General features: G+C 37.2%; 2 protein-coding genes across 20 annotated transcripts in view; one reads left to right on the top strand and one right to left on the bottom strand.

Moving 5' to 3' along the window:
* Positions 1–20,197, top strand: part of LOC126850889 (twitchin) — a 90,163-nt gene extending 69,966 nt beyond the window's left edge. For 18 of the 19 annotated variants that reach the window (XM_050594313.1, XM_050594316.1, XM_050594320.1 and 15 more), the window contains 34 exons: positions 129–431; positions 517–1,398; positions 1,659–1,914; positions 2,299–2,624; positions 2,756–3,058; positions 3,354–3,738; positions 4,127–4,332; positions 4,623–5,083; positions 5,224–5,758; positions 5,929–6,123; positions 6,249–6,732; positions 6,912–7,167; positions 7,662–7,996; positions 8,105–8,220; positions 8,343–8,627; positions 8,907–9,046; positions 9,185–9,448; positions 9,640–10,256; positions 10,504–11,602; positions 11,789–13,014; positions 13,136–13,269; positions 13,677–13,884; positions 14,425–14,577; positions 14,660–14,886; positions 14,965–15,255; positions 15,471–15,842; positions 16,319–16,375; positions 16,890–17,071; positions 17,323–17,443; positions 17,535–17,677; positions 17,918–18,074; positions 18,165–18,482; positions 18,768–18,881; positions 19,008–20,197. In XM_050594313.1, coding sequence (XP_050450270.1) covers positions 129–431; positions 517–1,398; positions 1,659–1,914; positions 2,299–2,624; positions 2,756–3,058; positions 3,354–3,738; positions 4,127–4,332; positions 4,623–5,083; positions 5,224–5,758; positions 5,929–6,123; positions 6,249–6,732; positions 6,912–7,167; positions 7,662–7,996; positions 8,105–8,220; positions 8,343–8,627; positions 8,907–9,046; positions 9,185–9,448; positions 9,640–10,256; positions 10,504–11,602; positions 11,789–13,014; positions 13,136–13,269; positions 13,677–13,884; positions 14,425–14,577; positions 14,660–14,886; positions 14,965–15,255; positions 15,471–15,842; positions 16,319–16,375; positions 16,890–17,071; positions 17,323–17,443; positions 17,535–17,677; positions 17,918–18,074; positions 18,165–18,482; positions 18,768–18,881; positions 19,008–19,210 — 11,354 coding nt within the window. In that variant the 3' untranslated portion in view covers positions 19,211–20,197. The remainder of the gene's footprint in view (positions 1–128; positions 432–516; positions 1,399–1,658; positions 1,915–2,298; positions 2,625–2,755; positions 3,059–3,353; positions 3,739–4,126; positions 4,333–4,622; positions 5,084–5,223; positions 5,759–5,928; positions 6,124–6,248; positions 6,733–6,911; positions 7,168–7,661; positions 7,997–8,104; positions 8,221–8,342; positions 8,628–8,906; positions 9,047–9,184; positions 9,449–9,639; positions 10,257–10,503; positions 11,603–11,788; positions 13,015–13,135; positions 13,270–13,676; positions 13,885–14,424; positions 14,578–14,659; positions 14,887–14,964; positions 15,256–15,470; positions 15,843–16,318; positions 16,376–16,889; positions 17,072–17,322; positions 17,444–17,534; positions 17,678–17,917; positions 18,075–18,164; positions 18,483–18,767; positions 18,882–19,007) is intronic. The other variant, XM_050594317.1, reaches the window with a different exon arrangement.
* LOC126850913 (uncharacterized) lies at positions 19,287–23,342 on the bottom strand. The gene is made up of 7 exons (XM_050594384.1): positions 23,150–23,342; positions 22,573–22,980; positions 22,145–22,364; positions 21,969–22,077; positions 21,763–21,884; positions 21,235–21,483; positions 19,287–21,165 (listed from the first exon to the last, which is right to left on the bottom strand). Exons 1-7 carry the CDS (start codon positions 23,336–23,338, stop codon positions 20,777–20,779), a joined length of 1,686 nt encoding a protein of 561 aa, XP_050450341.1. The 5' UTR covers positions 23,339–23,342; the 3' UTR covers positions 19,287–20,776.
* Between the last annotated feature and the right edge of the window lie 2,728 nt (positions 23,343–26,070).

Genomic DNA, 26,070 nt, shown 5'->3' with positions numbered 1-26,070 from the left:
TTATAATTATTTTCATAAAAATTTTGAATATTTTTTAAAATATTTTTAATACTAATCTTTACACGTTTAACATTTTTAATCGATAATTATTAATATTTTTTTTATTGTATTATTGTATCTTTTTGCAGACGAACCAGGAAAGCCAGGTACACCCGAGGTGGTTGATTACGACAGGGACTTTGTGGAGCTTCAATGGAAGCGTCCTGATGAAGACGGCGGATCACCAATCACTGGATATATCATAGAAAAACGTGACAAGTACAGTCCAACTTGGGAGAAGTGCGCGGAAGTCGATGGTGACACGAATCGCGGCAAGGTCAATGACCTGGTCGAGGGAACACAATACGAATTCCGTGTGAGGGCTGTCAACAAGGCTGGTCCCGGCGAAGCATCGGAGGCGTCCAAGTCCCATATAGCACGACCTAAGAACCGTGAGCATTTGCAAATAATTTAATTTAAAGAAGTTAAAAAATTATAAATATGATTTTTTGATAACGTATTTTATATTTTGTCCAGTTCCACCGAAGATTGACAGGAAATATATGCTGGATGTGAAGGTGCGCGCTGGCGGTTTCTTCGACTTCGACGTGCCGGTGATCGGCGAGCCGCCACCAAGCAAAGAATGGTCGCTTAAGGGCGTTACGGTGATGGCGAGCGATCGCATCAAGATTACGAACGAGGACTATAACACCAAAGTACGCATAATAGAAGCAAAACGTTCCGATTCGGGCGTCTATACGCTGGAGGCCAGAAATGTGAATGGCAAGGATTCCGCTACATTGACGGTGAACGTACTGGATGTACCCTCGCCACCTGAGGGTCCACTGAAGATTGACAACGTTACTCGAAGCGGCTGCAACCTGAAGTGGCGACCGCCCAAGGACGACGGTGGCTGCGAGATTCAATACTATCAGGTTGAGAAGATGGACACGGAGAACATGCGTTGGGTGCCTGTAGCCGAGGCTACTACCACTTCGGCACAGGTGGGTCATCTGATCGAGGGTCACGATTATCAGTTCCGCGTGCGGGCAGTCAATAAGCAGGGTGAATCCCAACCGTTGACCGGAAGTGATACCATCACCGCTAAAGATCCATTTGCCAAACCGGACAAACCTGGAGCGCCGGTTGCCACCGATTGGGACAAGGATCACGTGGATCTCGAATGGGCACCGCCTAAGAAGGACGGCGGATCGCCCATAACTGGTTATATCATCGAAAAACGACCGCGTTTCGGACAGTGGGAGAAGGCAGTCGAAGTGCCCGGAAATAAGACCAACGCCAGAGTACCGGATCTGACCGAGGGTCAGGAGTACGAGTTTAGGGTCATCGCCGTTAACAAAGGTGGACCTGGCGAGCCGTCCGACGCGTCAGGACCGATTGTCGCCAAACCGCGTTTCAGTAAGTTTGAGTTTCAATCGAGAAATTAGCACAATTTCTCGACAATACTGAATCAATTATTTTAAAAAGAGAATTCTATTTTGTAAATATATTTTATGCAAAAATACTTTTCTTATTGTACATAGTAGAAAATATACATTTTTCTACACATAAAATTTTTTCCCTGAAAAAATAAGTTTTTTTTTAATAACACATTTTCTAAAATAATATATTTTTTTTCTGTTATATATTGGTACTTTACTTATTGTAATTTATTACAGTTGCTCCTTCGTTCGACATTCATTTACTGAACGACTTGGTGGTACGCGCTGGTCAGAAAATCAGATACAACATTCCCATAGTTGCGTCACCTAAACCAAAGGCAACTTGGAATTGCGATGGAGTTGATATTGTTGCCGATGCTCGTCACGAAATGTACACTACCAATACCGAAACCTCCTTCGAAATTCCGTTCTCCGTTCGTAGCGATACCGGACGTTACACTTTGACTTTGGAAAATGAGCATGGAAGTTTCAGGTAATTGATAAAAGAAAGTTATAATATAATATTATATAGTAATATTATAAAAGAAAGTTTTAATATCAATTTTAAAAAATATGTGATTATGTATTCTTAAAATTTTGATCAAATTTTGATCAAATTAATCCATGTTCAAGAATTTGTATTCGAGTCGTTTTTTAAAAAAAGCAAAAAAGAAATATACATAATAAAAGAATTTAAAAAACTTAATAATCAAAATTTAAAAAATTTAATAATTAAAATTCTGATAACATTTTTTAATTTTATTATAAATTGTAATAATAATTTATTATATTATATTGCATATTAATAATAATTTAATCATATTTTTAATAATCATTAATTAAACGAGAAATCGATTGAATGACGTTAAATTTTCAGTGCCAGCGCGAGAGTCACTGTCCTCGATAGACCGGCACCACCGGAGAAACCGCTGGATGTCAGCAACGTCACCAAAGAGGGTTGTCATTTGACCTGGGGACATCCTCTCGACGACGGCGGTAGTCCTATTCTTCATTACGTCATCGAAAAGATGGATCTATCTCGTGGAACTTGGTCCGACGCCGGCATGAGTATGGTGCTTAGTCACGAAGTCAGTCGTTTGACTCATCGTAAGGAGTACCTGTTCCGCGTCAAGGCTGTTAACAATATTGGTGAATCCGATCCACTTGAAACCACGAAGAGTATTATCGCGAAGAATGAGTATGGTGAGTGATTTTATAAATGTCTAAATAAAAATGAAAAATAAAATTAAAAGATCTTAGAACTTAATCGATATATAATTTTTATTACTTTGATAAACGTTCAAGTAATACATCCGTTCTTCCGCGACTTTTAGATGAACCAGATGCGCCTGGCAAACCACAGATTACAGACTGGGACAAAGACCACGTGGATCTGCAATGGCCAGCACCGAAGAGTGATGGCGGATCGCCGATTACGGGCTATATTGTCCAGAAGAAGGAGAAGGGTAGCCCTTACTGGGTGAACGCGGTGCATGTACCAGCGGGTCAAACCAGCACAACCGTTCCGGACTTGACGGAAGGTCAGGAATATGAATTCCGTGTGATCGCTGTCAACGCCGCCGGTCAATCCGAACCGTCGGAACCAAGCGATCTCGTCACTGCCAAGCCACGCTACTGTAAGTTTTATATTTATAGAAAAATAAATTTTAAAAAAGCGATATATTTTAACATTAACTGAAAACTATAATAAGAGACAGTAAAAAAATTACAATTTTTTAAAAGAAACTTTTGGTTTAGAATTAAATTTTTTATAAAATCTCAAAGTCTGGCTAAAATGTTTGGGCCCATTCTGTATATTATTTTATATAAACAAATGTATGTATTTTTTAAATGTGTAAAACTTCAAATATTTTTTTAATTTATATTTTGTTTGCATTGAAAAAACACTCAACTTCTCTTCATCTTCTGTAGTGGCGCCGAAGATCAAAACCCCCTTGCAAGATGTTCGTATCAAGGCTGGACTGATTTTCCATGTCGATATCGATTTTGTCGGTGAACCAACACCGGAAGTGACGTGGAGCGTAGGAAGCAACGAATTGACTTCCAACGACAGAACGACGATTACGTCGATCGGCTATCACACGATTGTGCACATCGTCAACGCCAAAAGATCCGACTCGGGATTGTATCACTTGTTGCTGAAAAACAGCAGCGGCATAGATGAAGGCAGCTTCCAAGTGACCATCTTGGATAAACCTGGACCACCGGAGGGTCCTTTACAATACGAAGAGATCACTAATCAGTCCGTCACGCTCTCGTGGAAGCCACCTAAAGATAATGGCGGTAGCGAACTTACGTAAGTAAATTCTCAAGACACATCACATTTATAAAGTAAATTTCTGATTGTTTTTTGTATGGTATATCTTGTTTATTTTTTCATAAAAATTCTCTTTTTATATATTTTTAAATTTGCTGATACATTTTTTGTTATTTTATATGTATTTTAAAAAATATACATAAGTAATATAAGTTATTTTATATAATTATTTTTATATATAATTATTTATATAAAATTAATTTATAAAATATTTTATAACATAACAATTTTTTATTTTAAATTACAATTTTATATAAAAATAATGTAATTATTACATTAATAAAATTCGACAACAGTTTGTGTCAAAGATTTCATTGAACGATACCAATATCACAAAATAATTTTTCACGTATTTTGTTCTTTACAGCGGATATATCATTGAAAAACGCGATCTTACGCATGGCGGTGGCTGGGTACCAGCAGTTACACACGTTAATCCTAAGTATAATCATGCAACTGTGCCAAGATTGCTCGAGGGAACCACATATGAATTCCGTGTATGTGCAGAAAATCTACAAGGTCGTTCCGAGCCGCTGACCACCGACCGATCCGTCGTTGCCAAAAATCAATTCGGTAAGTATACTTTTGAATAGAATACTAATTATTAATTTTTCAAATTACAATTAAAAATTTTGATTGAAATAGCATATATATCTGATAATAAAAAAATAGTGGAATTACAAGATACTCGATAAAATTGTTCATTTAAATCTCTTCAGAAAAGAATTTTAATTTTAAAGTATTTAATATATTTCTAGTTTTTTTTTCAATAATTAATTTATTATTATTGCGCGTTTGGTAGAACGTCAACATTTTAAGATTTTCTTTCTTTGTGATTATACATTTTTACGTTCAATCTCCAGTGGTTCCTGGACAACCTGGCAAGCCCGAATGCGTGGACGCCGACAAAGATCATATTAAGATTAAATGGACCGCACCCATCAGCAATGGCGGTTCCAAGATCATCGGTTATGATGTGGAGCGACGCGATCGCGCCACCGGTCGATGGATAAAGCAGAACAAGGAGCCTGTCAAGTATCCCGAATACTACGATGATCGTGTGACTGAGGGTCATCAATACGAATATCGTGTATCGGCTATAAATGCCGCTGGTGCTGGAAAACCAAGCGATACCTCATCCGTATTTACGGCCAAACCTATGAAGGAAAAGCCGAAGCTTCATCTGGACGCTCTGATCGGCCGCAAGATCAAGGTCCGTGCTGGAGAACCGATTAACGTCAATATACCGTTATCCGGTGCACCTACGCCAAAGATCGAATGGACCAAAGATGGAAGATCACTTATGGAGACTCTTCGTTTATCGGTATGTAAGCCATCCTATACTTGTGTTTTTAAAATATATTTATATTTCTTAAATTTATTTATTATAAATATTTTATTATACATTTTAATATTTTATTTTTAATATTATATTTTATTTTCTCGTTTTTATTATGTCTTTAGACCGAAACCAAGAGCGACCGAACGCAATTGTTGATTGAGAAATCCGTGCGAGATGACAGCGGCATGTATACCGTGACCGCGTCGAACGAGCACGGAAAGGATTCTGCTGATATCGAAGTGATAGTCGTGGATAAGCCTGGACCGCCTCAGGGTCCTCTGCAGTACACTGGAACGACGCATGAATCTGTTGGGCTATCCTGGAATCCACCGGCGGATAACGGCGGTTCTGACATCACGAACTACATTGTCGAAGTGTCGGATTACGGATCTGACAATTGGCGACAAGTACCCGGATATGTTCCCAGAACGAGCTTCACGGCAAAGGGCTTAACTGAAGGCAGGAAATATGTCTTTAGAGTCCGTGCCGAGAATATGTACGGAGTGTCGGAGCCCTTGGAGGGCAAACCTGTAATCGCCAAGAGCCCTTACGATCCGCCAGATGCGCCGAGTCAGCCTGAGATCCTCGGCTACACTCCTAACAGCTGCAGTCTCACATGGAACCCACCTATCAATACTGGCGGAAAGCCTATCACTGGTAAATTGTCAAAATAAATTATAATAATATTTAACAGTAATAATGAAATATTATTATAATTGTTATAATTTTTGATGAAAAGAATTTCTCTCTCTTTAATAAAATTACAATTAAAATTAATTTATATTATACATAATTACATTATATAATACTCATATTATCTTCTTCAGGTTATTATGTGGAGAGACGTGAGCGTGGCGGTGAATGGTTGAAAGTCAATAACTACCCGACACCGAACACGACATTCACTGTGCAGGATCTTCACGAAGGTTCGCGATACGAATTCAGAGTAATCGCCGTTAACGAAGCTGGACCTGGAAAACCCAGTAAACCTACCGAACCTATCACTGCTGGACATCAACGCTGTAAGTTATATTTTATCAATCAATCATATATTATAATAAAAAAAAAATTCAACCAAGAATTCAAAGATTGACGTAGCACAGATTATATCCTATGTTATAATATTTAATTATCATTAATTCTCCAGTGCGTCCCGATGCACCGGAGCCGCCTAAAGCCGACAGAATCACCAAGGACTCGGTGACTTTAAGTTGGCGACCACCGCGAAGCGATGGCGGCGCGAAGATCAGAGGTTACATCATTCAGAAGAAAGCCAAAGACGAGGACGATTGGTCGGACGTAAACGGCGCACCTATTCCGAGCAATGTATACACCGTGCCGAAGCTGAAGGAGGGCGAGGAGTATCTCTTCAGGGTGTTTGCGGTAAACGATGTCGGTAGCAGCGACCCGAGCCGACCCAGCAATCCTATCGTCATTGAAGAGCAACCCAACAAGCCAGTCATGGATCTCGGTGGAGTTCGCGACATCACCGTTCGCGCCGGCGAGGACTTCTCCATTCATGTGCCTTACATAGGTTTTCCGAAACCGACCGCCACATGGTTCGCCAATGACGTCGTTAAGGATGAAACTGATCCGCGTGTCCATCAGCAACTAGCCGATGATTATGCCAGGTATAAATATTTTCGCAATTATTATAAATTTACACAGAAAAAAAAATAAGATGAAAAATAATGTTCTTAAAATTTAATATCATATATATCAAGTGCTATCAGATATTTCTCTTTATCGCGTTAGTTAATTATATAGAAATAGATATGATGACATTGTATGGTATAATTTTACATTGTAGTCTGGTGGTGAAGAATGCAAAACGTTCAGACGGAGGACAATACAGACTTCAACTACGCAACTCTTCTGGCTTTGATACGGCAACTGTCAATGTCAAAGTCCTTGATCGTCCTTCTCCACCTGAGAATCTCCGCGCGGATGAATTCGGCGGCGATGCTCTTACTCTTTTCTGGAATCCGCCTAAGGATAACGGCGGAGCTGATATCACTAATTACGTGATTGAGAAGAAGGAACCGAAGGCCGCCACGTGGTCAAAGGTAAAAAAAATATAAAAAGGTCATGAAATATTGAAATTGAAAATATAGAAAATACCATTCCTTTTTACATTTATCTATTTCTATTTCTATTTTTTCAAAAATTGAAAAAATTGTTTCATTATATTCTAATGAATTAAAATAACACATAACTTTATTTAATTACATTTATATAAGCAAATAAAGCAAATAAATATTCACACACATTTATTATATTTTATAAAATTACTTTATAAAATTAATTATTTATTATTAGAAACTTGAAAAATACTAATTAAAATTAGATATATATAGATAAAAAATAAAAGAAATATTTTTTCCTATAAACAATATATATACACATTTATATACATTTGCTACACTAAAAATGGATTTCTTTATTCAACAATTATAACAGAGGAAAGCCTAATAATAAAAAGTACAGAAAACAAAAACTCTAAAATTGTCTTTGATTTGAATATACATACTAAAATTCAAAGAGAAAAAAAAACTTGCAGGTGAGCAGCTACGTCACGACACCGTTCGTGCGGGTCAGAAATCTGACAGTCGGTCAAGTGTATGAATTCCGAGTGATGGCCGAGAATCAGTACGGCACATCGGATCCGGCGACAACGATCGATCCGATCAAAGCACGACATCCGTTCGATCCACCAGGTGCTCCCGGCACGCCTCGTGGCGTGGAGACTACCGAAGATAGCATCACTATCACCTGGAGTAAGCCACGTCACGACGGTGGTTCGCCAATCCTCGGTTATGTCGTCGAGAAACGTCTCCTGAGCGAGGACAAATGGGTCAAGGCCACGCCGGCTCTAGTGCACGATACTACTTACAAGTGAGCGATGTATTTGCGCTATTCACCCTCTCCTTCTATGTGTCTTTACATTATTGCAGAAGAAGTTTTTCATTGAGATATTTTATTAATTATTTATCGATTTTGCAGGGTCACTGGGTTGATCGAGAATCACGATTACGAGTTCCGTGTAGCTGCAGAAAATGCCGCCGGCCGTGGACCTTGGAGTTCCAATTCTGACGTCATTCGCGCCAGCGCACCACCATGTAAGTATATCTTCTTTGTAGATTTTGTTTCAAATAAAAAAAAATATATACATATATTAATCATAATCGTGACTGTCGATGAATTTCGGATATTATTCGAGGTGTCAATCGTTTGGTTACAGTCCCACCGAAAATCACGAGCGATCTCAGCATTCGCGACATGACTGTCATCGCAGGAGAACCGTTTACCATTACGGTACCGTATACAGCTAATCCTAAACCAAGACCTAACTGGTCCATCAACGGCGAAGAGGTCCTCACCGGCGAAAGAATCAAATTCGAAACGACCGACGTGGCCTCGCAGTTCATCAACAAGAAGGCAAAGAGATCAGACACTGGCACATACACGATATACCTCACAAATACCGTCGGCACTGATTCCGCTTCATGCAAAGTTCTTGTTGTCGGTAAGTTTTTTATATTAGTGGATTAATTTTTAACTCTTGACTTGTCATTTTTTTTTAATTAAAACAAATTTAATTTTTAGAAAATTATACGCATATTTAAATGAAAAGTTTTACAAAAAAAATTCTCTTTTTTATAAACCTTGTTTTAGTCATTTTTTTTATTTATTTATTTGTAGATCTATAATAATTATGTTTATTAATAGACTATGTATTTTTATACTAACATATTTTGATCTTACAAGCCACATGTCATACATTGTGAAATGATTTTCTTTTTAGACAAACCATCGCCACCGCTGGCACCCTTGGACATCTCTGATATCACTCCGGAAACTTGCACGCTAACATGGAAACCGCCCTTCGACGATGGCGGTTCGCCGATCACAAATTACATCGTCGAGAAACTGGATCCGGCAGGCGTAAGTTTAATAGAAAAACTATATAAGTAATGTCATTAAAGAAAATATAATATTAATATTAAATTTTTCCTTCCGATATAAAGAATCAATATTACCGGACAAATGTTATGATCTTTATTATTTTTGAATCCCTTTCAGTACTGGGTGAAGCTCAGTAGCTTCGTGAGGAGCACGCATTACGACGTGATCGGTCTGGAGCCAAATAAAACGTACAACTTCCGCGTAAGAGCGGAGAATCAATACGGAATATCCGATCCGCTTCAGGCGGACGAGCCGATAACGGCCAAGTTCCCGTTCACGGTACCGGATCCGCCCGGACAGCCGCGTGTCATCGACTGGGATACCTCGAACGCGACGGTGGTCTGGACAAGACCAATGTCCGATGGAGGATCTCGCATTCAGGTACGTATATTATTGATTTACAAGAAAAAAATCAATGATACATTTTATATTGAAAATTGGACATATTATATCATAAATAATCGCGACTTTATAAATTATACAAATTTATCTCAAACTTGCACTTTAAAATTGTAACATTTTGAAGTATTTTCGTGGACTTGAAATAATTCACAAAAAAATTTCAATTATAGGGCTATAAGATCGAATTCCGCGATCCCACCGAGGATAAGCAATGGCGTATTGCGAACGACTATCTCTTCAAGGACACCACGTACGTGTGCTATGGTCTAATGAGCGGACACGAGTACGAATTCAGAATCCGCGCGAAGAACGCGGCCGGTTTCAGCAAACCGAGTCCGCCATCCTCGCCATTCAGACTCAAGAGCAAGTTCAACGTGCCATCGCCACCTGGCACGCCACAAGTCACCAAGGTCGGCAAAAATTATGTCGATCTGCGATGGGAACCGCCTGTGTCCGACGGCGGCAGCAGGATCACCGGTTACGTGATCGAGAAACGCGAGGTGGGCAGCGCGATGTGGTCCAAATGCAACGAGTACAATGTCGTCGATACCGAATACACGGTCATGCACTTGATCGAGCGGGGCGACTACGAATTCAGGATCTTCGCTGTGAACGCGGCCGGCAAGTCCGAACCGAGCTCGTGTACCACTCCGGTGAAAATATGCGAGGTCGAGGGCGGCGAAAAACCAGAATTTATCAGGAATCTGCCCATCAGTCAAATCATACCGCTCGGCAAGACTCTTGTCCTCGAATGCGAGGCCACGGGTAAACCACTACCGACTGCTAGGTTAGTCAAGATGACATTTATTTAATATTAATTTTTCAATTTTGCGTTTTTTAAAAATTAAAATTAAATCTCATATTTATTAAAAGCAGTTTGTTTTTTAAATATATGTACATATAAGTTAAATTTTTTGTTATTAGTAAAAAATAAAATTTTATAATTTCTATTAATATACAATTTTACAATTTCTATTAATATACATATTTATAGATTTAATTTAATATTTAAATTATAATTTGAACTTGTTCAGGTGGCTGAGAAACGGCCGCGAGATCACTCTAGGCGGTCGCTTCCGCGCCGAAGCGATAAACGGTATTTATAGATTGGTGATCTCCGAGGTATGGGATGCGGACGATGGGGATTACAGCTGTCAGATATCGAATCCGCTCGGCGTCGCCGCGACCACGTGCCGGCTAAAGATTGGCACGCCGCCGCGCATCGAACGCATGCCGGGCGATCTCTATCTGCCGGAGGGCGACAACACCAAGATCAAGATCTACTATAGTGGCGATCAGCCGATGGAGGTGACGCTGAAGAAGGATGGTCACAAGATCGTAGAAACCACGCACATCAAGTATACCGTCTTCGACGAATACCTTATCATCTTCATTAAGGACATTCAGAAAGATGATGGCGGCACCTACGATCTGTCCATCTCTAACGACAGCGGCAGCGTGAGCGCCTCCTTCACTGTATACATCACTGGATTACCTGGACCGCCGATTGGACCGCTCGACGTTTCCGATATCGACAAACACACATGTACCTTATCCTGGCATCCGCCTAAGTATGATGGCGGTCTTCGAATTACCCATTATGTGGTAGAGCGTCGCGACGTCAGTCACACGCACTGGATCATTGTGTCGTCCTTCTGTAAGGACACCACCTTTGTCGTGCAAGGTCTCACTGAGGGCCAAGAATATTTGTTCCGGGTGATGGCGGCCAACGATAATGGCATGGGTCCACCGCTAGAAGGTATCAATCCAATCAAGGCCAAGGCGCCATTTGATCCGCCGGGACCTCCCGGTACGCCCAAGGTCATCGAGGTAGGCGGCGATTTTGTCAATCTCTCGTGGGAGAAACCGGAAACGGACGGCGGCGCTAAGATTCAGGGTTACTGGATCGATAAGAGAGAGGTTGGCGGTCAGGCCTGGCAGCGCGTAAATGTCAGCATTTGTCTGCCAACGCAGATCAACATCAGTAATCTGATTGAAGGAAGGCAATACGAATTCCGAGTATTCGCTCAGAACGTGGCTGGACTCAGTCCGGAGTCAAAGGCCTCAACCTCTGTGAAGATCGTCGATCCACAGGCGGCAAAGCCTCCGGAGATCATTCAACCTCTCAATAAGGTTTGTGTTTTCTCTATTTTCGTATCTTGATTAAAAACAGTTTTATAATAGGCATCTTCAGAGTTCATAAATTTATATTAAATTTAAAAAATGTTAAATAAAAAATAAATAATAATCCTAGAAATCTGTATTGTTTGGATCTTGCTTCTTTAATCGGAAATAATTAATTTTTTTTTATTTTACTAGGTGAATTGCGTTCAGAACCATAACGCTCACTTCCAATGCAAGATCATCGGCACGCCGAAGCCAAGCATTACGTGGTTTAAAGGCGCTCGCGAGATCGTGAGCGGTAGCCGCTACAACATCTATTCCGAGGGCGACACTCACAATCTCATTATCCACGACGTGTTCGGCGAAGATGCTGATGAGTATTTCTGTCGCGCGGTTAACAAATGCGGCGTAAAATCCACCAAGGGCGAGCTCTTCATCAAGACACCACCCAGACTGAACGTACCGCCGAGATTCCGCGACACCGCCTTCTTCGACAAGGGCGTGAACGTAGTCATCAAGATACCGTTCACCGGCTACCCGAAGCCGAAGATCACGTGGGTGCGCGAAGGCGAGGTGATCGAATCCGGCGGTCATTACGCTGTTGAAGTGAAGGAACGTCACGCCGTGCTGACGATCCGCGACGGTAGCCGCATCGATTCTGGCCCGTATCGCATCACCGCCGAGAATGATCTCGGCCAGGACACAGCCATCATCAAGATCCAGATCAGCGATCGTCCAGATCCGCCAAGATTCCCGCAGGTAGATAACATCGGCCACGACTCGCTGGCGGTCAGTTGGAAGCCACCGTTGTGGGACGGCGGCAGCAACATTACCAACTACGTGGTGGAGAAGCGCGAGCATCCGATGAGCAGCTGGATTCGAGCCGGCAATACCCGGTTCTGCACACTCGCGGTGACCGGTCTAAGCCCCGGACATCAGTACGATTTCCGGGTGTGCGCGGAGAACATTTATGGCCGGTCCGATCCAAGCGAGGTGACGCCGTTGATCACCACAAAGGGCGTGATCAAGCGCGAGTTCAAGAAGAAGGAGTACGAGGTGGACGCGAGCGGCAAAAAGATTCGCGGACGCGACGACGAAAAGCCGCGTGACTATGATCAGTTTGTGTTTGACGTCTATAGCAAGTACGTGCCACAGCCGGTTGAGATTAAGCACACGTCGGTCTATGACAAATACGACATCCTCGAGGAGATCGGCACCGGCGCGTTTGGCGTGGTGCACCGATGCCGCGAGAGGACCACCGGCAACATATTCGCCGCCAAATTCATCCCCGTGTCGCACGTGATGGAAAAGGAGCTGATCAGGAAAGAGATCGACATCATGAATCAGCTGCACCATCCCAAGCTGATCAATCTGCACGATGCCTTCGAGGACGATGACGAGATGGTGCTTATCTTTGAATTGTAAGTATTCATTTTGAAGCAGAAAAATCAGAATAATTAGATAGAATTTGCATGATCAAAGTTTCGATAAATTGTGATGAATTTGCGTTATATCCTTGATCTCGATCATTTGTCTCGTTAGCCTGTCCGGCGGCGAGTTATTCGAGAGGATCACGGCCGAGGGTTACACCATGTCTGAAGCAGAGGTCATTAATTACATGAGGCAGATTTGTGAAGGCGTCAAGCATATGCACGAAAAGAACATCATCCATCTAGGTGAGATGTTAATATAAAGATAATTTTCTTATAACACTAGTGAAGTTTGTGAGAAATCTTATTATATTTTATTATATTATTATATTATATTATATTTTAAATTTCTTAATAAAATAAGTCGACGATTATAATATATTATAATACTTTTGTATTTACTTTTAATCGCGAAATACTTCAACAAATTTATAAAAATTAATTATAAATATTAAATAAATTTGTTAATTTTATACCTACACATAAATATATATTTATATAAAGATTTTATCTTCAGTTTTTACATTTAAGTTGCAATCATATTTTAAATTTTGAATGCAGACGTATCTATGATTTTTATAAAAAATACAGCTATTTTATTTTAAATATAAATATATATAATTATATAAAAAAATATGCCATTATTTTTTCAGATATTAAACCGGAAAATATCATGTGCCAAACTCGCAACAGCACCAACGTAAAACTGATCGATTTCGGTCTGGCCACTAAACTCGATCCGAACGAAGTAGTAAAGATCAGCACAGGTACGGCTGAGTTCGCCGCTCCCGAGATTGTTGAGCGCGAGCCGGTCGGTTTTTATACCGACATGTGGGCCTGCGGCGTACTGGCTTATGTTCTGTAAGTAAATCTTTCTGTTTGCTAATTATAATAATCTTTGCAATCTAATATGTGCAAAGGAACATATTAAACATTTTCTAGATATATTGCATTGAAATATTCTGAAAAGATGCGTGCAATATTTTATATTTTAGTAATGTTGTATAGGTAAATATTTATGTTATTGATATAAAAAATTACTAAAAATATAGTAATTGCAGAGATTGGAAAAAAATGAGGAGTTTGAAAAACTTTGTCAAATTAAATTTTATATGATTAATTGCGATTAATCGAAGATGCTTCTAACATAAAAAGTTTGAAAAGGCGATAATCCATTCTCTAATAGTGAGTAATTAATCCTTAATCTTTAATTATGATATATTCAAAGAGCGAAATATAATAACAGAAATAAAATCCATACAGAAGATGGATGTTTGATTTATTCAACTTTAAAATTGAAAAATTCTAAAATAAAAAAACTTATTAATATTTACGAGAAGAATTTTCTTAAAAGAAGAAAATTTCTATACCGAGATATTCTAGTATGCATTATTTGCACAGATTGAGTGGTCTTTCGCCGTTTGCGGGTGACAATGATATCGAGACCCTGAAAAATGTGAAGGCATGCGACTGGGACTTCGATGAGGAGGCGTTCCGCGACGTTTCCGAAGAGGGCAAAGATTTCATCAGGCGACTACTTATTAAAAACAAAGAGTACGCTCTCTATTATATTCTGTATAATATAGAAAACTTATATTGAATCTTTCTATCATTCGCATGTATTCTTGTCTTTCAGGAAGCGCATGACAGCGCACGAGTGTCTCCTTCATCCGTGGTTAACCGGCGATCATAGCAAGTGGACCAACCCGATCGCCAGCAGCCGTTATCTCAGCATTAGGGACAGACTGCGTGCCAAGTACGAAAACTGGGACAAGTACGTCCTTCCCATCGGCCGCCTAGCCGAATACTCGTCGCTCAGGAAACTTTTGATCGAGAAATACAGAATCTACGATTCTTGCTTCGGTGAGCATACTAAAATGATTAAAAATTTCACCAAAATCTTAATTCTCTTGGATTAATAATTCATATTTTCTCTTACAGATCGTCGACAAGCGGCGCCCAGATTTGTCATCAAACCGCAAAGCGCGTTCGCCTACGAGGGACAGAGCGTGAAGTTCACCTGTCGCGTGATTGCAATCGCGGCGCCGACACTGACCTGGTCGCACAACAATCAGGAGTTACGACAGTCCGTTAAATTCATGAAACGGTACCACGGCGATGATTATACCTTCATTATCAATAGAGTTAAACTGGAAGACCGAGGAGAGTACATCATACGCGCGGAGAATCACTATGGCTATCGTGAGGAAGTTGTCTTCCTTAATGTACAACGTAAGTGTTTCTTCTATAAAATTTTATATTTATATATTTATATATAATTATACAATCTACAACTCTGTAATATTCGATGACACTATTTGGTATATTTAATATTAAATATTTTTAAATTTAATATACTTGCGTACTAATCTTTTGAATTTACTTGATTATTGTTTCTCTATATATTTAATTTATATATGATAAAAAAATTTTTTTCACCTTTTCAGCACTGCCGAGAGAAATTCCAAAGTACAGGCCCGAGCTGCATCCGGTGCGCAGAAGAGAACCGCTCGGCTATAATGTGTGGCTGGAGATGATCGAGTCGGCGCCGAGCTTTACCTTCCTGCTTCGACCACGTGTCATCCAGATCAGGCAGACATGTAAATTGCTCTGCTGTCTGAACGGTAATCCACCGCCCACTGTGAAATGGTACAAGGATAGGGAAGAGCTGTCCAAGTATAACTATCCTATGACCAATGCCGACGGGGTCGTCACGATGGAAATCATTGACTGCAAGCCGGAGGACAGCGGCAAATATCGCTGTGTGGCTAGCAACAAGCACGGCAAGGACGAGACCAGTTGTGTGGTCATCGTAGAAGGTACAAAATAAATAAGTCATTAAATATTGAATAAAACTAATAAAATATTAAAATTAAAGATTATTTTGTACATAATTTTAGAATTTTAGAATGCAATGGTCTCACTTACTGTAATAACTTGAGACTCTTTCTTAAATCTGCCAGAAATCCAATCAATTTCAATCTACATATTTAATCTAAATTTAGTCATGTCACGTTAAGATAAGTTTTCTTAAAGTGAAACACATTATTGCTGTAATCAATCTTTTGATTGCAGATTATCTAATAGCAAAAATCAGCATTAGTATTATAAAATTATTATTTATTTCACAAAGAATTTTATATTTAAAATAGATTTTGTACAATTTGGGATGTTCATTTCATTTGGGAGGTTTTTTGAATACTCCAATCTGAATGATAAGGTCGATAATACTCTCAATATTATCTACGGCCGAGTTTGCTGACGAGACATACTTTATTGACCGTTTGTGTTGTAGGCACTGGAGAAACGGAGGAGCAAGTAAAATTAGCGCACGATTTCCTACATTCCGGAGGTAGAGCTGTTTCATAGCTTACCCCGTCTATGTGTGCAATCCTTTTCCATTGTTATTACAAGCAATGCTTCATTAGCTAATCAAATTATCTTATTTTATATGTACATTATCAAGCTTATTTCATTAGAAATCATAAATATTTAGCACACACACACCATCACGTAGTCATCATGCTAGCTCTATATGTAAATTATTTAACAGACAGTTTTATTTTATCTTATTTAGAATTATTTGAATAATTGAATTTAATTTTTTATTCTAGATATATTTAAAAAATAACCTTCTCATTCTTTGAATTATCATGTAACTAGTTTATTTCCCTTAATCTGTATGTACGTATTTTATGTTGAATTAATTTTCCCATTGATTTTATAATTAGTTTTTTATTTTTATAATCTATTGTTTTTTATTTGCAGTGAAATGCAACTCTCATAATTTATATTTTGCTATTACGGATTTATATGCAAACACATTATATCTAGTGCTAGTAGTAACGAATAATTTTAATTTTAAGATCGAAGGTTTATCGAGCAACCACTAAAACCAGCACCACCGCCAATCGTGACAATTCACAAATCCAGCGGTTACAGTGGCTATAGTTCTACCACTCAAGTTCAATCAAGCTCATCGCAAAATTATAGCAGCTCAACTTCTTCCTATGGCAAACACAATTCCACGACTTCTTCTTCGTATAAGGTATAAAAAGAGAAATATATAATGTACATATATGTATAATAAATTTTTATAAGTTATATAAAATATATAAAACGAATATTTTATATATTCTTTGCCTATTATCATATCACATAAATCCTATTATGTATAATGCACATAAAGAATTGAAATGTTGAAATATGTGTATGAATAATATCTAAAATATTTTATACAATACAAAATAAGATTATCACTTTAAAATATTACCGATACATTTTTATATGTAATTACAGGATAGCTCCAGTCTCAAAATTAACGAATCTTCCGACAAACGAAGCGTGAAGAAATATGGCTCGAAACTTGACACCACGGGCAGTCCATCTCGATCTAGAAGCTCAACGAAAGAACTCATCCGTAAGCAAATCATTTTATCATGTCACGATTTTAATAAATAATTTAACGAATTTAGTATATTCTTAATTTTATTGTTGTATAAATGTTGAAGTACCCTCGGACGATTCGATGAGATCACCGCAGTTTACACAGAAGCTTAAGAATCTCACGGTCAACGACGGCGAACAACTGGAGCTCAAAGTCAAGGTTGACGGCGACCCAGAACCGCAAATCACGTGGAGTAAAGACGGCAAAGTAAACACATAAGTTCGAAATCAGCTCTTGCAATAATTAAAATAAAATCTTACTATACTTACTTACGATTCGCCAGTAAAATATAAAATAAATTTATGGAGACAGAATTATGCGAATTAATCGTAATGATCATATAAAAATACAATGACAATTATCTAAAGAAATCGCATTAAAAAATCGCGTGGATGAAAAAATTAATTTTTATTAACGATCACGTTTATTTACGCAATTCTCTTATAGCTGCTGAGCTCGTCAGAGATCATCGATCTCAAATACAAGAATGGAGTAGCTGTTCTCACAATCAACGAGGTATTCCCCGAGGATGAAGGCGAATACACGTGCCTCGCCACCAACAGCATCGGTAGCGACACGACATCCTGCAAACTGACCATAAAAAGTAAGAAGTATCCAACTTTTATCAATATTAATTCAATATTTAGAGCTTGATATTTATATTTAATTCTTTTGTTCCTTTATCCTTTCACAGCCGGAGAAAACGCTGCAGGGAAGAAAACGAGCGACGACAAATCGCCGAAAATCGTGGACCACCTAACGAGCAAGTACGTGAAGGATGGCGAAGCGGTGACACTCAGCTGCCGAATAATTGGTGCCAAGAAGTTCGACGTGGTGTGGCTGCACAATAATAAAGAAATCAAACCCAGCAAGGACTTCCAATATACTAACGAGGCTAACATCTACAAGCTAGTCATTGCCGAAATATTCCCCGAGGACTCCGGTACTTACACATGCGAAGCTTTCAATGACGCAGGAGAGAGCTACTCGTCGTGCACGTTAAACGTACTCGGTAAGAATTTAGTCGGCTATTATCAGTTGTACGAGCATGCGAAGATAAGCGATAGTATTTTAATTTTCGTCCACTATAAATTATCAATTGATAAAAAAAATAATTGATAATTTTATATTGTAAAAAATCACACTTGAAGAAATTAAGTTCGAAATTATGATCACTAAGTAACTGTCTAAGAAAATTTCATAAAAAAGCTATAAAAGAGCTCACTAGAAAATGATTCATTGTCGAATCAATTTCCTAAAAGAATGATAGAAATTTGATTTCCTGTCGCGTTTCTAGCTCAAAATGAAGAGCCGAAGAGTCCAGCGTTCGCGACATTCCCGCAGTCTGCAACAGTGAGCGAAGGCGAGTCGGTGACTTTCACATGCAAGACTGATACCGCGCCTTTGAAAGGTAAAAACTATTTCCGACAATTTACGCCATCGTTTTATGGAGTTTAAGTATATCATATCGATATCAATTACTTTCTCGTTTAGCATATCAATTAAATAAATAAGCTAATAAATGCGAATTTTCCAGTAACTTGGCTGAAGGACGGCAAGGCAATCCCCGAGACAAGCAGCAGATACCACTTCAGCTCAGATGGCAATACGTCTTTCGAATTCGGCATCAAGATCTGCACGGCGAACGACGTCGGTCAATATTCGGCACGCGCGATTGGACAAAAAGGCGAAACGAACTCGGCGTTCGCCCTTAACGTCGCTAGTCCCGGCGAGCTGTGAAATCGATCTTAGTACCGGGATGATTGTCCATCGCAAGCCACGAATCGGAGAGTATTTACTCCAGTATATTCTTCGCGGAGAAAACATCGGTGATCGATTTGCAAATATATGAGCGCACGTGTTTTTTTTTCTTTTTTTTTTTTTTGAGAAGCATCTAATCTATCCGCGAATACGTTTTCTCCAAAAAGAATTTATCTTCTCCGTTTTCGTATGCATTCAATTCATAAACATTGAAATATTTCCGGTTGATTCTTTTCACTGGCTTTCCAGTGTGGCCTTTCGATTTTTGCGCGAAGCTTAACAATAGAATACGCGAATGAAGAAAACCGATTCGGCTCATCGCAACGACCGCTTTTAAATCTACGACGTTTCTATACAAAAAAAAAAAAGAAAAGGAGAATCGAAAGAAGACTAATATTAAGCTCTCTCTTTCTTTCGTGCGCGCGTATTTTCTGTATGTAAATTATTTTGGAACGCTGTATTCTCTTCCTGTGTGTTTTCTCATAAAATGTCGCATGTATGAATCGCTCGAATCGTCGAGACGCGGTTTATTTTTACGAGACGAGCATCCAAGTAATTTCCGCGTCTCCGCATCTTCGCATTATGGATACACGCAACTTATTACGCTAAAATATTCGGCTTTGCTATCACACGACTTGGTATATACTCAATACTTAATGGGTACGTCACGGCACAATCGGAAAAAAATGGAATAGAATCGGAAATTTGTAGGATATTCGCCAAAATGTCCAAAATGCGGTTTGCCCGGCGAGACTGCCAGCATCCTCAAAGAACCGCCAACATTATTAATCTCACCGGGAATTCCTCAGTGGCATCGCGAGAACGCCAAATATTTATTTTTACGTGATATACTATCGCGATGTACCCTCTTATTCCACATTAATGGTCGTGTTATTATTTGTTTGAAGACTGCTTTCCGTCTCAGAAAAAAATTTACGATTAAATAAAACATGTGATTTAAAATGAGATCTCGTTATTCACTGTTATATCATACTAATATAGATTATAAATGTAAATCCTATTAATTCCACAATTGTCCTCAAGTTAGTACAACACAGTTGTCCTCAGGTAGTAATTACACTTGTGTATCGTCGGTAATGAGAAAAAGAAATACGATATATTTTTTCGATATACAATTTAGTAATAGACAAAACAATTAGTGTTGATAAAAACTTTAATATAAAAATTCATATAAAAATTATAAATAATATTAATTCGTATTCTATAGTTCTATACTAAGTTTGTATAGAAAAATCACTTCTGACGCAACCAATTTTACACAATATATTTACAATGTTTTTTAATAATATGATAGATGATTCGTGAAAATAGAGGACATTGCTATAGATAAAAATAAAGCCAAGTTAATTTTTTCAAAGAATACACAGAAATCGTAACGATCTTTTAATCTGCAATATTTCTGCAATTTTTTTGTTATATTCTTCTTGACTTTTTATTTGGATCTTTACTTCTACTCATATTCCTATATTCAATCATTGAACATTTAACTCACAAAACTCACACATTTAAAACACATTATATGTGTTAAGTTACACAATCCAATTTCGCCGCCGATTTAGCATATAAATTAGCTGGATCCATCAAATGAAAAAAGTTTGAACATGAATCCGAAATAAGAGAACGGAACTTATTTGGGTTTTGTATAGGTATACTATGCCACTGTAAATGTTCTTTTTCTGAGAAAGATATTACTATACAAAAATTTTTTAAAAACATTAGCATATTGTTGTCGTATAAATCATCCTGTGATAGTGTAAAGTAAAAGTACGTATTAGAATTATTATATTTATCGATTTTATTAATTCCCCACGAATGGTTAGCACTTATTTCATCAAATTGTTTGCGATTATATTCAAAATCATTGCATGTTACTACAATAGTTCTTAAATTGATTCTGTCTGGCATATTATCATCTGTAAAGTATATCAATGAGTGAATTTTAAGCTTATATATCCATATCATGCATAAATTATAATATTCACCAATGTAACATGAAGCAGCGTTAAATTTCATCATTGTTACACATAGTTCATGTATATATAACCCTTGTTTTATTGGTATCCTCGTGGGGTGTTTCCATAAATTCGACTTGCTATTATATATATACATGAGAAACAACAATTCTGGCCTATTAGCCTGACTAAAACATAAGATTAATTTGTTTTCAACAACAAAATAATCAGGCGGAGTAACGAATTCCACGGGCATTTCTGATCCCTTAAACCATCTGCCTGTGAATTGTTGAAGTGGAAGAGAGCAAAAAACAATATAAATTAGTAATAAAACAAAATAAAGTGTCTAGTCAACATTAATAAGCAATTTCGAGTAAGAATAAATCATGCAAACAATTACAAGAATACTCTTAAGATATAATTTGTGTCTCTGAAACTTGATTGAGATACATACAATTTGGAAATATTTTAAGGATATTTATATATTGAATATTCCTTATCACATTAAAAGAAATATTTGTATTATAATGATTTTCTATGCTGTCTAATTAAAATTACCTGTATGGACATTATAGATATCAAGAGATCGCAATTTTCGTCGATATTGTCCTACACCACCTGCAAGCAATAATGTATTCCCCACAAAGGTAGCAACCATATGTCTTCTCGCATGAGGCATACTAAAATATTAAGAGAACTTGGATTTGCAGAAAATGCTTTATATGATTATTTCTATCATCTTATTTATTTATTACAATATCCACCTCGTCTCCAAAAACCATTTTTTAGATATCAGAGAATAACGCCACACATTCAGGTTAAACCTTCCTGAACCAATACCAAATTCTCCGCCACTAAGATATAAATTATGCCCTAAGAGATGACGTGTAAAATAATAAATAAATATAAGAAAAAAAAAAAGATCACAGAATTTGCATACCTCTGGCAGTAATCTGCATTCCTATTATTCTACTATTCGTCTTGTTATTGATAATATCTTTGGGATATTTAAATGTAGTAAGTTCAATGAGCTTGTCATCATTCCAACAATGAAGGTAAAATTCATTATTAACATCAGAACAATCAAAACTATCATAGGATATAATACTTGGATAAACTATTGGTCCAGTCTTTTTTAATATATCCAATGGAATTGTATCCTTTTATAAAAATTAATATTTTAAATCTATTATACATACATATGCCAAGAAAACAAAATAGGTATGAAAGATCAATATCTTGAAATTCAAAATCAATCTGTTTTATGCATTTGAAAACAAAAATAAAATTCAGATTTTTTTATATTTATTCCTTCAAAAAATTATGCTGTTCTAATTTTAAATTGTTACATATAGAAATAATTTTCACCTTATTAATTTTCATCCATTCTTGTGCAATTTGGTATAAATCAAATTCTTCTTTCTTTTCTTTTTCAATTCTTAGATTGATATTACCAACTAATTTCAAAAAATTTTGCTTTGATAGCTTATAAATCAAATGTAATGGCAGTTCAGTAAAACGATCTAAGCAAACAGCCAAACAAAGATCTTGTAATACATTAAGGCCTAATTCCTGTGCTAGCAACCAAATATCAATTACATCTTTCGGTAATAAATAGTATCTCTCGAGTGTAAGTATTATATTTTCTATTAAATCATCTACCGCGAACAGAACGCTTAATTCCAATAACAAAAGACATTCGATATAATCTTTATTACATATCTTTTGTACATCATATTTATCATGTTCATCATTGTTAATCCAATTTATAAAATTCTGTAAAATAAAAATTATCATCTTTCATTTTAATTGTACAATAAAGTAGTCTATTGTATCAATATACTAGTTGTATCTATTGTATCAACACATACATCACACACATATCATAATCACATCAATTTTAACAATTTTTTTTTAACACAGCTAACAATTATAGTTAACTAACCTGAAAGCAAGTGAAAGGAATGTCATAATTGATAATATGTTCCAACAAAAGATGATCTATATAAGTTGTAGAGAGAAGCACGGCAAAGTATTGGCTCTTATTGATCAGTTTTTTTTTATCAATCTTAAATCGCTCCGTTTGAAGAAGCAGTATCACAGTGTCCTCAATTTTACTCTCTTCATCTGTCATGTTTGTTAATAACAAATATTACACAAATGTTACACAATTATTGACACAAGATCATGTATCCGAAGATCATATATTAATATTGATCATAGCACATTAGAATCGTCACAAATTCTGTATTCCTTTTTCCGCGTTAAAATAATACTTGATCAGTATATTGTTATTTGCAGAATACAGCACGTGTACTCGGGTCTGGAGGGAATTGAGCTGTTGAAGACCAATTTCATCATCTTTGGTTAAGTTAACCGACGGTTAAAATCAGCAGGGTGGCAACAGAAAAATAGAGATGAAGGAAAACCAAGCATTCTTATCATTTCAGTTGCCACCCTGCTGATTTTAACCGTCGGTTAATTTAACCGAAGGTGATGAAATTGATCCTGAGAGACAGTGTTGCTTGATTGCCGGACAAAATCACAAGATAAGATCTACAAACAATATTGTTTTATTAATTATTAATTTACTTTTTTCTCTATAAATTTCAGAAATATAAAATATGCAAGCAGATAAAATCGTTATAACGCGAAATTTATATTTTTACATAGTTTATCAGCGAATTTTTTAATTAATAAATGTCTCTTGCGAACCCGAGATATCCTCCATGCATTTGGTTTCTCATATTTATTGTAGAGCGGTTCTAGTCTCTGATTCTTCTTAAATTTGCTGAGTTTGGTTGGATCGCTAAATTTAAAGAACGCTGGCGCAAACTCTACTAACCACTTTGGATCAATAGTTGTCACTTCTCTCATATATTCTTTGGTGGTTTGTACCAATTCATGATAAATTATTCATTTCGGCTGGCGATTGAATAATGCGCTACTCGGATAAATATATACGACTTGACTGTCGACTAATGTTCTGTATCCTTCTTGCAGATCCTTTTTCGTGGCGTTTCTGAAAAATCCAGAACACATCGCCTTCTGTATGCGTACTGTGTTTTTGCCGGTCGACACTACGTCCAATTTGTGCCTGTCCATTATGCCCAATAGTTGCTTGCGCACATCTTAGGCGCGCTTCAGTGTCCTGATCTGCACAAAGTTCTCATAACACCACGCATTACTTAATTTATTATTTTTCCAGGAATTATAAACCGCCAATAGGATTAAGTGATCTCCGGTTGATTAAATTTGGCCTTCTTCTGATCGGCCAAAGCCTGCTTGTCCTTCGGCCGATAAAAGACGTTCTGAACGGATAGCATGTTAATGATGGTCAGAATCTCATCGGAGCATTGAAGGTGTACGCTCATGATCAACATCTTGGATAAATTTGGTTCGAGTGGAAATTCTGCCATTCGTCGACCTAGCCGCGTCAATAGACCCTCGTTGTCAAGGGCGCTTAAGCTGTGCAACAATTCTAAAGCCACGATCAGCGACTCTACCGGCGGCGCATCCTACCTGTAGAATGTTTTTTATTAGACGGTGCAAATGCTTCTAAAGAAGCCATAACGTCGTTGACAATATCTTCATCTTTGGCATTTTTGATGTTTGAACAGTGCGGATCATCATTTGGTAATGCTAGCGCAGGGAATTTTAGAGCCAGTTCATTCTGTTTATTTATAAGTTTTGATGGCTTTTCGACAGACGTAACAGGTTTCATATGCTGTATTATCCTAAGATTTTTTATGAAAGAGTCTGAAAATTCAGCTCCATTTTCGATCAATATTTTCTTAAACGCTTCAAATGTGTTGTTTTTTTTCAGCTAGATGTAAAATAAATTCAGCCAAATCTTTGTTGTTCCATCCAAGATGATTTTCCAATTCTGTGCATATTTTAGACACCAGAGATAAATGTTCCAATTTTGTGACCTCTTCCATCTCCATTTTCCTCTCTGTCAACAATTTTTGAATGCACTTAATAATACTTGTGATTTAACGATTTTTGGTTTGTGATTCTGAAAATCGATAAAAAGGTAAAGAAAATAATAACGTTATTGGTAAAATAATGTTTTTTTCGTTTATAATACTAAACACTGCACCATGTTATCTGCACGATATTATCAAGAATTAAAAATAATAGCCTTGTTTTCTGTAGTTGCACGTTTATTTTTTATTTACTTTTTGTCTTTCTAACGTTTTCAATATATAACCTATTTCACCAAGTGTATCATAGCAAGGAGCAAGAGGAAAACTGCTGTTATAGAAGATGTGTTCCGTTTCTAGAAAAGTTTCGAATCGTTCGATTGGTCAGAACGATAAGAAGAAAGATTTCTTTGTTCTGATTGGACAATTAGTAATACTTTACTCCACCAATAGAATTTTCGAACACTTTCTTCGATAATAGGGCAGCGATTATGTAACTTTTCCCTTAGAACGAAAATGTGAAAAGTGAAAATCGAATGTTATTAGTGTTTACTTCTAGAACCAACAAATCAACGTAAATATTGACAAGACGATGCTCAACAGTTGTGCACATTATTTTACATATAAAAATATATATACAGGATCCAAACGTGCCAGCCTTTGATTTTATAGGAAATTCAATTCTAAACAAAAAGTTTCTGATAAACATGAATCGAAAAATACTTCCTTAGAAAGTTAGCGCCCAAAAATCTCTGAAATTATTTTTATACGATTATTTTTACAAATATCAAAGAAAGTATGTTTTTTAACAAAAAGTACCGATACAAAAATTAGGAAATTAAATTATCTTTCAAATGAGATTAAAATGATATTGTAGTACGTTCTATAGATTTTCAATTTTGAGTTAATCAGTTTTAAATATATAAAAAAGTATATTTTC

The sequence above is a fragment of the Cataglyphis hispanica genome, chromosome 7, assembly GCF_021464435.1.
Source record: "Cataglyphis hispanica isolate Lineage 1 chromosome 7, ULB_Chis1_1.0, whole genome shotgun sequence".
Taxonomy (NCBI): Eukaryota; Metazoa; Arthropoda; class Insecta; order Hymenoptera; family Formicidae; genus Cataglyphis; species Cataglyphis hispanica.
This window is presented reverse-complemented; position numbering and strand designations above follow the sequence as displayed.

Coding starts and splice junctions, on each gene's coding strand:
- LOC126850913 (XM_050594384.1), bottom strand. CDS start 23,338: ATGACAGATGAAGAGAGTAAAATTGAGGACACTGTGATACTGCTTCTT. Junction 22,981..23,149: donor TTCCTTTCACTTGCTTTCAG/GTTAGTTAACTA, acceptor TTTATTTTACAG/AATTTTATAAATTGGATTAA. Junction 21,166..21,234: donor CGCTGCTTCATGTTACATTG/GTGAATATTATA, acceptor TATACTTTACAG/ATGATAATATGCCAGACAGA.